Below are 12,694 nucleotides of genomic sequence, written 5' to 3' on the forward strand. Positions count from 1 at the left end.
CACAGCAACGTCCTCATACCTGTGCAATTCATCGAGGCCTCGGTTGAGAAGTTGCTGCACCACTTCAACGCTACCCTGAGCAGCTGCGATGGACAACACCGTGCGTCCTTCAGCATCGATGCTGTCCACATAGGCGCCCCAGAAGAGGAGGAGGCCCACCACATCTGCGTGGCCCATGGACGCTGCTGCAAACAGTGGCGTCCGCCCACTGTGGTCCGCATGGTCCAAGTCGGCTTCCGCTGTGGCAACGAAACACACAGGAGTTCCCCAATATCGCACTGTCCCGACTGCACATATACAGTCACCCATATGGTTACTATTGCAAAGAGAGCACAACTCCACCTGAAGGCACACTGTCACAAAAATCTCAAAATATATAACAAGCTACTTTTCAGGCTCAGGTTCAATTAGAGCAAATATAAAAGGCTATTCTGTGTCCAATGTCCTGCCCATAAACTAATGGAAGATAGACGGATGGTGTAGCAAATGGGCACCCATTTCATATAAAAACTGCTGCTCAATTTTGATCACCTTGATGATAATACCTCGATGATCAGCTAGGCAAAGTAGCCTGTTTTTGTGAGGGGAAAATGAACCATTTTACAAAACTGCCAGCACGTGTATACATCGCAAGGCTTACACCAGCACACGGCCATGCACCTGAAATGGGGGCAATCATGCAGCATGTCCTTCAACACTGAAAGCAACTCTTGCAATTCTAGTTATGCTGTAATGGAGCAAATTATTGAGTCCCTAGAATCTTAGAAGACAGAGATTCCAATGATTTCTCCTATGAGTTCAGTGGCTCAGTGTCACACTCTAGCACCTCCTTGAATATTTTTATCCACAGTGATATGACTCAACTAGGTATGGTGTGTAGTATAATATCTAAACAGAACTAGAAATGTGTGAAAAGAACCAATCACAGCAGAGATGACAGGTGCAGCCATCTGCACCTGCCATCTGTGGGTGCAGGTGGCTAGGTTTGTTTGGGATGAAATAAGGACAACAGGTGTGAGAATGAGTAAAAGAGCAATGGCTCATTGATTCATAACTGATGCTTTGCTGTGAAATGCTCAAAGAAAACTTATGAAGTGTGATTGCTTAGGCATGCATGGGTATGGTGCAACACACAGATTCACCACAGATTAGAAGATGAGAAACTACGCCAGTGACCTGCTTTCTATTCAGCTCCCAGTATCTCTTCTCTGCACTTGTTACTCTACTTCTGTCTTTTACACTGGTAAATATGCACCATGACTTCATTGTGAAACAGCTTTGAAATTTTTTTTTCACTAGCAGCTTAGAGTTCGGCTGCAGACAGGCTGAGCTCATAGGCTGAGCCCATTACAGAGATTACTCTAGATCATTTGATTCCACCTCACAGGCCACCAAGAAAGCAATAAAATGAAGCAAAAAGGAGGAATGGGTATGCTAGAGGTCCATGCTCACCATCCAAAAGAAGCTCGCAGACCTCTCGATGACCCTCAAATGCAGCGACTAGCAGTGGCGTCATTCCTTCATTGTCAGCGTGGTCCACATTGGCTCCCCTCTCTAGGAGCAGGGCCACTACACCCACGTGGCCCTCAGAAGGCCGTACGCACAGTGCTGCCACTGAAAGTGCCGTGCGCCCATCGTTGTCAGCGTGGTTTGCCTCAGCTCCGCCATCGAGCAGGTGCTCCACAATCTCAGCATGGCCCATGTACGCCGCAGCAATCAAGGCTGTGCGGCCCTCACGGTCTGCACGGTTGACATCTGCTCCTTTCTCCAGCAGCCTTGTCACGATTTCCTCGTGACCACCCCAGGATGCGGCACGCAGTGCCGTCCGCTGTTCACCATCTGCCAAATCCACCTGCGCTCCGCCTTCCAGCAGAGCTTCTACAACCTGCAACCATTCAACCAAAGTGCTGCCAAGTGTGCTTCGAATGAAATTCAGGGTCTCGAATCTTGCATGCCATTGGCTGACACTGACATGCTTTCTACTGCTGATTGCACTTAAAGGGACACTGAGGAGAGCACTATTAATATTTTTTTTATAGTAAAATCCGATAGTTCGGCATGTCATGGCTTTGTTGCCACTTGGCCGGCAGCGAAAGATGCATTTATTTCTAAGAAATTTGGATTCGAAGTTGAAAAAGTTTTTCCCGCCGCTCTGATTCAAACTTGGGATTCTCCTGTGACGACACAGGACTAAGTGACGTGAAACATGATGTGCGCATGACGTACCGCAGACTCCGTGATTTCTGACGGCCAGCAGTGCGGCTATGGTGGCTAGCATAGTGCGGCCTAGCAGCAGCCGAAAAGAAAGCTACCGCCGGCCGCACGTTGAAGGCATCTATCGGCTATTGCGGGCGTCGCTACAGTCGCTTCGATTACGTTTGCACTGGCGTTTTGCCAGCGTTACGATGGATTTCGTTCTCGAAGTCGTCAACGAAGTTCTCGCAAATAGACACCTTTAGCATACCGTGTACCTTGTTACTGCTAGCGGAATACCGGGAGCCCGCCTACCGCCGGAAAACAGGCGCTGATTGGTCCCGATGCTTCAGGACCGCGCGTAGCTGCCGGGCACGTGGCGCCATCTGGCGAGGTCAAGGACATTTGCGCATGCATTGGCTGCGCCTCAGGGATTTGTGGCTTCTCGGGTCCTAGAGTTGCTAGAACCATTGGTTCTAGCAACTCTGTTTTGTCCTATGACGTCATCACGCTTGTACTTGCGAGTTTGGCCTGTGGCGGTGATACCTGTATTTTGGTTCTTGCTCTTTTCTACGTTACAAGAGCTTTGTTGTCAGTATGAGTGGCGTTTTTGTAATCAGGAGCTGGTATTCTGTCGATACAAGCCAACTTCAATTTTTCCTCAGTGTCCCTTTAATGTCAGCACAGCCTCTTTTTTTTCTTGCAATATTTTTTCTATTAAAACCCAGTTATTCTTCCACTTTGATGTTTTCCACACATTAAGGTAAGTGAATTGTGCATCTGAGCCAAGCTGAGGGCTTTAGTGGGCTATGGTAGCAGCTGTTATAATAAATGCCACACCAGCCTTGCTCAGCAGTACTAATGCTGTGATGTTGCAAGTGACATTACCTCCTGCTTACAGCATGCGAGGAATACAGTTGAACATCGATATAACGATGCAGATACTAAGATTATTGGCTGTTCTGAACTCTTCCCAAATATATTTACTAACATGCAATTTTTGCTCTATATATTGAATGCTGCTGGACATATAACAGATATATCAGACACCCCAGTGCCAAGTAGTGCCCACTCAGATGGCAGGCGGCAGTCTTCATTGCACTACACAGGCGACTGGTAGCGGCGCAACAAGCATTTGCACCAAGGTTCGAGCTTTAACCTCGCACAAGTTAGTGTTCTTATCTCGCACTTTCCAACAGCCTTACGAAAGATACAGCGGCGTGGAGGGTTGATAGCCACGCGGTCGGCACGTGTTCTCGCCTCTCACACCCATCGACAGTGCTCCAGAAGCAGCGGCATGGAAGGCTGCAGCCTTGCAGTAACTATGCTGCACTCGCTTCGACTGTCAAGGAGGCGATGAAAACCACTTTCTGCACAACACAGCTTTGATGAGAGGAAGCCACCTAGCTAGTGCTTGACCTGTCACAGGTGCGTGCTGATGATGCTGTGTGGGAAAGCCAACCTAACTGGCACTTGGCTTTTATGGCCTCCAGAAACTGTGCTAAAGCTTCGGAAAGGGTTTTCCCTCTTCTCTAGAGTTGGCTGAGTTGCCGTCTCTTCACTGACTGAATTAAATTTCCCTGCTTTTGCATATTTGGCTTGGAAGAAATTTTGTATTACAAATTTCGACTATAGTGAACTGTCCCACGATATTTACCTGTTTGCTATACTGCAACAATGAGGTTCACCTGTAGAAACAGTGTTTTTGGAAATAGCTTTCCAGAGAAATAATGCAGTCAGAGCATGAATAAAGTGTTTCAAAACAAAGGGACGCCGACCAGTAAAATGAAAAAATTGTATTGACGATTCGGCACCCAGAACGGGGGCCTTGTTCTGGGCGCCGAATCGTCAATACAATTTTTTCATTTTACTGGTCGGCGTCTCTTTGTTTTGAAATGTATCCCCCCGGCCAGACGGGATTCCGTCACACTCTCGACTTCATCAACCTTCGCCAGGCCCATGGCCAAGGAATCATCACCAAGATTAGATTGTGAACAAGGCCCCCTATCTGGGCGCCGAATCGTCAATACAATTTTTTCATTTTACTGGTCGGCGTCTCTTTGTTTTGAAATGTATCCCCCCGGCCAGACGGGATTCCGTCACACTCTCGACTTCATGAATAAAGTGTACTGAACATGGCCCAGAAAAACCGAGCTCCAACTTGATCAAGGAAATATGGGGTACATAAAGTTGTCGTTAGCGGCTGTATGCTACAAACCAAATGTGTCACACTTCACTGCTTTTCATTCAAGTCAGCCCATTTGACGGCCTAAAAGAAACCAAGAATGCCCGTCTCCATACAAGAGTTCTTGAAAACAACTGCAAAGCTGACAAAAGTGTACAAGCTATTTTATTGTCTGTGGAAATTAAAAAAGAACAATGACAAAAAAATGATAAAAGATACATTTATCCCACCTCACAAAACTCTCAAAGTAGGATGAGTTCTTTACCAGCTACACATCTGCATCTTTATATATTTGTGTCTCAAAGACATCTTTGCTGGTTTATTTTTCCCCATGCAGTTCATTAAACAATTTCAAATGAAGGCTAACCGACCACAGCAACCCTGCAACCCCGAGATGTAAGAGAGCCATACCTGCAAGTGTCCTGCCCAGGCTGAAGAGCGCAGTGGTGTCCAACCCTCATTGTCAGCATGGTCAGGGTTAGCACCGGCTTTGAGAAGCAGCAGCACCACATCAGCATGGCCTTGGCGAGCCGCTGCACGTAAAACGGACGATAAGTCAGCCAGCATGCAAAAAGAATTAACTGAGGCTGTGCCATGTACATGTAGAATTCACTGAAGCAGACTGTGACAATGAAGTTTCCATATTTTTCTACAAGCGTTTCCAAAGCAATACAAGTGCATGCCAACTATGAAAGATGCAGGCAATGACCCCAAACACAACAACCGGTTCTCTTAGCTCTTGGTATAAGTGCCATAGCAAAAGTGCAGACGAGTGCAGCGAAATCAAGTACAGTAGCCACCCGTTAAGACAAACTCTGTTAAGATGAATTCTCGGATAAGAAGAACAGTGTAAGCCTATTTGGCTGGTTTCCTACAGGGTTCACTGAAAGAAAGATCCAATTAAGTCAAACTGTTTCGCATGTCCTTTGGTTAATACGTTAATATGAACTTTCGCAGCGACTGCGAACCACAACGACCCCACGCAGCAGTACTCAGGGGGTACCTGCGCGGCAATGCCAAGAAAAATATATATATATATAAAACGCTTCTGCGCAAAAAAACGCAACCCCACAAGATGGCTTCCGCGCATCAGGAAGCTTTCTTGCCAGTGTGGAAAAGGCAGGGCACCATCGTGCCTGCGTTGGCACAGTGGTCAAATCTCGGCATCGAATGCGCGTCAAGTGCCACGCACTGTCTCCCCCAAACTAAAAGGTGCGTATGTTCAACGTGCACCTGCACGTTGATGCGGGCCTTAAAAACTACAGGGCCGCATTTTCAACCGATGCGGCGTCGCAACGCAAGTAATTGTGGAGCAGAGATGGCCAGATATTGGCGCCATGTTGCGCGCATTGCCTACGACAGATGGAAAGGCGCGTGCTGAGGAAGGAGCAAGAGACACATAGGGCTACCCTGCTGTGCACCGTTGAAGCACTTGGAGCAGGACACAAAGTACAAATAAAAACACACACACAAATAGCAGCCGCTGTAGGATACAGTGAGAAAACGACAGTCAAAAAAGAAAAACTGAAACAATGCTATTTTCAAGTAGGATAATGTGAGCACGTTTCATGCTCTCAGTCTTCAGCTCACTTCATGCATAGTACAATATATGCTCTATTTACAGTTATCCACTCTCTGAATTGCTATTTTATTCATTGATTTCATGCGACACATACATGAGCACACCCAGAATGCTCCCATATCTTATTTTTTAGGGGCACTTTTGTTAACCCCTTAACCGTTTTGGACGAGCTGCGCTCGTCCTTGCCAAGCCGTCCCCAAACCGTTTTGGACGACTGTAGCTCGTCCTCGCTGAATAGGTTCTTCCTTTCAGCGTTTCGGACGAGCAGCGCTCGTGTGGGGCTTGGATGGCATTTTACTCGACAGATGGCAGCACTGACCTGATAATTTTGTTTTCTTCTACCGCATAAACCTTTTTTTCGTATGGCAACCTGGGTTTTAAAAATGGCATCCGGCGGAGGCGATCTCGGAAAAGGCGCTTTTCTTCCTCGTCACCTTCTTCAAACGATGGTGATTCAGACACCGAAGTGTACATTGTTTCAGGGAGTGAGGACGATAGTGATGACATTGTGCTGATCAGCTCTTCCGATGAAGAAGAGGACAGCTCTGATGCAACATCGCGAGCGCACGTCAGTGGATGTAGATCGACGTCAGCAACATCCCTACGCGACCCCCTCGGCTTCCTTTTTTCGCAGCTCCCGGTTAGACCACTATAAGCTCACCTGATGACTTGCTTGAATATATTTATCGCTTATTACCTGCAGGAAGTTGGTTTTCAGTATTGCGAGAAATACTAAACTTCAATATGCTAATTTGACTTCATGTTTGCTTCAAATATTTTGTTAAAGATCGAATGCATGGTTTTTATTGCAATATTAATCGAAATCAGGAATAAAAAAAATAAGCAGTTTTGTTAAGAAATTCGTTGACATAACAAAACGGTGAAGGGGTTAAGATGAACTTCTGATAAGATACCCACAAATTTTCTGCTCTGTTCATCTTAAAGGGAGTATATTGTACTTGTCTCTTGATACATCAATGCGAGCAACTAATACCAGCCCCCCTGGTGAGTGCTCAAACTTCATGTTCTGGTGAAATACTTTTGATCTGGTTTGAGCCACACACTCCAGCAGATATGTTACCTTGGCTTCAGTGCTCTAGTAGCAAATAATACAAAAGTATGCTCTAGTAGCAAATAATACAAAAGTATGTGCCTTCTCCAAAAAAAAAAAATGAGTTTGATCAAAGCTATACTACACATGAACTGTGCAATAAAGTAGCAAAGCTGATATATTTACATTGATATTTATTTTTTACTGTGCAATCTGCAACAATATCAAGGGCGAAATTAATTCTACCCACCGTATGTTGCCATCTCTAGTTTCTGGCCTTCATTACTTTAAGTTTGTTAACTAGTCAATTTTTTTTAAAACAATGTTCATAAAACACAGTGATATAGTGCTGTTTTCCAACAACAAAATTTTGATGCTGTTGACTTCATTAGTCATTGCTTCCTTTTCCAACATAATACTGATTTCTTGTCAAAGAGGTGCCTTAGGAGACACTAATCAAATTCATCAAATAATCAGCCAATCACGCAGCAAAGCATTCACCTGACCAGGCGCAGCTACCATCAGTCTCGAGGGACTTCCCTGCATGTATTCTGTTTCCGTATGACTTCCTGGTTTATTCAAAGTTTGTTCTCAGTAAAAAATAATACACTCCCGATCTTGAGAAAAAATCTTAGGAAAAATCCTTCAAAATAGCTAAACTTTGCATCCCTTTAAACTCCACATCAGACAAAGCGACTCAGCATGCAATTTGGCCATGGATGCTTCAAATATCAACACACCCAGGTTGAGTGGTGTCTGGCCATTCCTGTCTGCCATTTCGAGAGAAGCTTTGGCCTCCAGAAGTCGCTCTACCAGAGCAGTGTCCCCCTCGTACGCGGCTGTGTGCAGCAACGTCCGCTGGTTGCCGTCCACGTCGTCGACTGACGCCCCGGAACCCAGCAGTGCGTCCAGGGGGTCGGGAGGAACCGAGGGCACAGGAGAGCCTCCCTCATCTGAGCCCGCCATGCTGGTGGATCCGCTGTCTGTTGGAAGCCTGGCACCGGCTTCCAATAGTAGCCTGAGAAAAATCAATTGTTGCAAAATTGTTATTAAAATGTTGAAAATCTCTACATCTCATTCATAACAATTAGCTGCTTAATGATGTTCGTCCTAAATAAGGTTCAGTAAGGTGCAGGTTTCAGCTAGCTAGTAATTAATTCGATAACGTTCTGTGATGTGCTACCACAGACAAGAACAAAAAGAAAAGGTCAGAGGACTAGCACTTGTCTCATGTCCGCATGAATTGTCTTTGGCTTTCGTGGTAATCTACAAAAACAAACATTATCAGAACCAAAGAAAGGTAGTCATCCTCGGCCAAGCCGGTACATATAATGCGCTGATGCAAAAGGACAAACCTAACATTGAAACTAAGGAAATAGAAATAAAAAGAGACATATATTATGGTGTGATAAAAAGAAAAAAAAAAAGAAGGTCCCAGCTTGTGCATAGATAAGGGACAGAAAGTACAGTGGGACAAGGCAAAGAGATTAAATATTAAAGTACACCAGCCTTTACAAAAGCTCAGGGATGGTTGGACAGATTGCAAATGCTGAAACAATGCTCAAAAGTTTTCTTTCCCATAAAGCACAAGCGGTAAATGGTATGCGGGGGTTTAATGTCCTAAAGAAACACGTGGGCTATGAGGGACGCCATAGCGGAGAGGTCCGGATTGATTGATTAGTTTTGATCACGTGGGGCTCTTTAATGTGAACTGCCATCGTGCACAGCACAGGTGCCTTGCGTTTCGCCTCCGTCAAAATGCAGCCAGGATTGAACGTGCGTCTTTGGGCTCAGCAGTCAAGCGGCCCAATCACTGATAACTTGCTGCAATAGGCCCATGCTTGTGGGCTCCACTTCAGGCTGATAAAAGCTCCATATCAATGAGGAAAAAGTGCGACAATATTTGAAAATGTGCTTCAGTGAAAGCAAGAAGCCATGGAAACTTGCAATCCACCTCTCTTATTACTCTGTTGTGCCTTTCCAATGCTAGAACACAAGCAGCTTTGACAAAGCTACACGCACATAAAATATCGCCTACAAGGCACCTTTAAAAGACTACAATGAGCATAATTTCGACTTCCTGTGATAACTCACTGAGTCAACTAGAGTGTACACCTGACAGAAAACACACATATGATTTTAAAGCAAAGGTGCACAGGTTTGAATGTACACAGTAGGAATGGAGTACACATGGTGACCCCAGAAGTAAAATACTATACCTATGACTATGCTGATATGGCTGATAAGCATGTCATGTCATGTGCAGTAAATTCCACATTTTTTTTAACCTCAAAGTTAATTATCAGAGCAGACTGGAGTTGTAGCTAGAAGAGGTGACTTGCCAAAAAATTCTGGCACGATTAAGAAACTCAGTCAGAAAAGAAAAGGCTCGACTTGTATGGATATGTACGAAATTATAAATGATATGCGCAAGATGCTACCAAAAACAACTGCCTACCAAGTGTGCATTAATCTGAATATGACAAATGCTTTATATATGACGCACCGAGGCAGCAACTGCATCTTTTTTTAGTTTGCCATTTTCAACAGGACTGACCCAACACACAGCAGAAAAAAATATACGAAATACATTTTCAGGATCTTCTGTGATTTCTGGCATTAAATTCTGACATCATTTATTTTTGTTGCTAAATGTGTGCTTTTCAGCAGAAGCCAACTATATTAGGTTTAGAAGTGTATTGGGAACAATGATCCTTGCAAGTCATCTGTGAACCAATATTTACTCTCCACGGTAAGTAGATTCCTGCTGATGAAAATAAGGTTCAGCCAAGCAACTCCACATTCATACTATTCCTTTCTACTTCATTACATACATGGTGCCTGCAAGAACCTCAACGGACATATATGCAAAGAGGTGTAGTTCCTCACATGCATAAACAAGGTCATTGAGTAACACAAACAAAATGTATACACAGATATTTGGACCGATAGCCAATGAGGCTAGTAAGCGGTCCAATACAAAATAACATATAGGACAGCAATCACAAACACACTGAAGAAAAACTAACTTTGTAGCCTTGCTTCCATTCCCAAAAAATGTTTCTTGCATGTCAGTTTGAAATTCCTAGCTTGCTTTATTTCAATTGTCTCGTACTTGGGGAATGTTAAAAGGATGTGAACGCACCAAGTCTATGTACACTGAAACACAAGACTATAAAAAAACTGCTATTTCCAACTTGGTTAAAGACAAGTATGACCACATCGCTCAAAGGGTGATTACAGTAATAATAACATCGTTCATCGTGCATTACAAACGTCGTAATAATATAAATAATAACAACTGTGATGATGATAATCTTTGTGCAGTCAGTTGGCACGAGGATAAGATGACGGTCGGTCTGAATATGCCGTCTCTTTGACGGAAGCACTGGCTATGATTCAATAGACAACAGAGTCAATACCTTGCAAGGCAGCTGATAAAACTGCCGACATGAGCTATGAAAACAAGGAAATCTTACCTCAGCACAGCTGGGTCTCTGGGTATCACCACACTGCCCACAGTGGGACAAAAGGCCCACTCCAGAGGCACACCCGAGTGGAGCAGCCACAGGGGCAGGTGGAAAGGCTCAATGGCCTCGCAGGGTGGCAGACGCAGCAAGTGGTGGGCCAGGTCCTGCACCTGCACAAAACACAATTCCACGACTGTCAATGATGAGCAGCAGTAAAAATAAACAACAGATATGAGTTTTGTGCATAGAGTTTAATTAAAGAATGTGTCTGGTGTTGATTATGCCACTAGGGACACAACGGGTCAGTTGATAGGAGCGACAGGGCTCGTAGCTGATAAGCTCGACATGACAAACCACAAAGAAATGAAATGCACACTGTACTTTGTACCTGCTTCCCATTTCCAAACAGCTACACATTCCATCGGTAAAAAAACAATTTGGTCTGGCTTCACATGAAGTGTTTCTGCAAACACTGACAAAACAAGTGGAATATGCGTGCATTTTATAAGGGAGCACACGGTGCATGTAAGCCTTTTTCTCGCACCATTGTTTTATGCAGTACCATGGAATAAAAGACAACACACTATCTTAACAAGTTGTAAGTTGTAACTAAATTATGCCACTGCACTTTATCAAGTCTGGTCATCCAGCAGTACCTCTCTTCCAACATGCCAACTCATAAAGCCTTCCTGGTGGACAATGCAGCACCTAGCATATCCACAGGAGACAGCAACATAAAGAAACAAAAAAAAAAGTTTATGCTGTGCTGCATAATGTGAGAACCTAATGATAGCTGTTATGCTGTGCCCTCTTGCATCATGCCCCTATGCCTCATCCCCTCCCACTGCGCTTTGTTGCAAGTGAGAACCCTCACGCTCCAAGCTGCGTAGCAGCCGGCGCTCCGTCCTGCTGCGCCGCGTCGCAGCTGTCAGATCCCTCCACGCTGCGCCTCTGTTCTCCTTACCCTTTCCCCTTCCTCTCCCTGCTGTTCCCCCTTCCTCTCACGCCCTACCTCCTCCCATACCTCTCCAGCGTGCGGACGTCTACGCCAACATCGCGGATCCGGGTGTCCGCGCACTAACAGCTATCACTGCAAAATAAAAGTTTGACAGACAGCAGAGGGCAATTAATGGCATGGAGCAAATGGAAAAAGGAAAGAAAACTAGGGGTATTGACTTTTTTCGCAATTTCTCGGACAGTTGTTGAACTGCATGGTGGGTCCTTATGACCAACACTGGGATGAGGCCCATACCCGCTACAGAAATTGACGACCGCTTCTGTACTACATGCAGGCAGTGACTCGCTTGCACTAGTAAGCTGCAAGCTATACACAACCAGCGAAAGTACAGCGCCAATCGCATTCACGACAAGCGTTGATTGCGAACAGCGTCCGTGACACTACCTGCGTGGGCGGCAGCTGCGCCCCGCGCAGGGTCTGCATCATGGCCAGCATGGCGTGGCCCTCGGCCGCGTGGCAGAGGTACTTCTGGGTGCAGTGCTTCACGTCCAGGAGCCACTCGGCGAAGCTGTGGTGGAAGAGCAGCAGGCATCCGTCGTCGCGCTCCACCAGCAGCCGCGCGAGCAGCGCCAGCCGCCGGCCGAACTCGTCGCGCGTCAGCATCTGGTTGCGCGTCCACAGGCACAGGAAGAGCTCGTCCGCGGTGAGCGGCTGGGCCGCCGCCAGCAGGACGTGCAGCACGGGTTGCACGCGACAGAACTGGCGCCGCTGCGCACGGGGAAGAGACGACGGTGTCAATCTCCCGAAGTTAGGCTTACCTGCAAGAACCCCGCGATGGCGCGTGGGAGGGTCGCGCGGACAAGCAGTATCTGAAGCCGATGCAACTAAACTAATGGGCGCAGTGACAAATGCCCCCGGAGGGAGTCCCTTCAACCGGTGGCGTCGACCTAGTGTCGTGACGTCTATCGCGGTAACCGCCTTGCACCTAACAGCTGCAAGGCGGTTGACCGCGATGTCACGACACTAGGTCGACGCCACCGGTTGAAAGGCATCCTTTCAGAAGCATTTGTCCTCTGCCCCCTGAATGGCCAGTCTACACGCTTGTGCTTCTATTGTGAAAGAAGCAATACGCGCGCGTATTGCTATCTTTACTGCGGGGTAACCGACCTAATTACAAAGCCAGTTCGAGAGGGAGAAAAGTGAGAAAGGGGGGTACGGTGGACTCATAAGTTGGTGGCCTAACGCAACTGGATTA

At 46.1% G+C, this 12,694-nt stretch overlaps 1 protein-coding gene across 1 annotated transcript in view; it reads right to left on the reverse strand.

Moving 5' to 3' along the window:
• Positions 1-12,694, reverse strand: part of LOC149372572 (uncharacterized) — a 65,572-nt gene that overhangs the window by 9,168 nt on the left and 43,710 nt on the right. Inside the window, exons 5-10 of the mRNA XM_089567067.1 lie at positions 11,884-12,207; positions 10,491-10,651; positions 7,752-8,029; positions 4,790-4,911; positions 1,453-1,885; positions 20-239 (exon numbers count right to left, since the gene is read on the reverse strand). Coding sequence (XP_089423193.1) covers positions 20-239; positions 1,453-1,885; positions 4,790-4,911; positions 7,752-8,029; positions 10,491-10,651; positions 11,884-12,207 — 1,538 coding nt within the window. The remainder of the gene's footprint in view (positions 1-19; positions 240-1,452; positions 1,886-4,789; positions 4,912-7,751; positions 8,030-10,490; positions 10,652-11,883; positions 12,208-12,694) is intronic.

Source organism: Amblyomma mixtum, chromosome 1 (assembly GCF_055824585.1).
Source record: "Amblyomma mixtum isolate Tamu chromosome 1, ASM5582458v1, whole genome shotgun sequence".
NCBI classification, from domain to species: Eukaryota; Metazoa; Arthropoda; class Arachnida; order Ixodida; family Ixodidae; genus Amblyomma; species Amblyomma mixtum.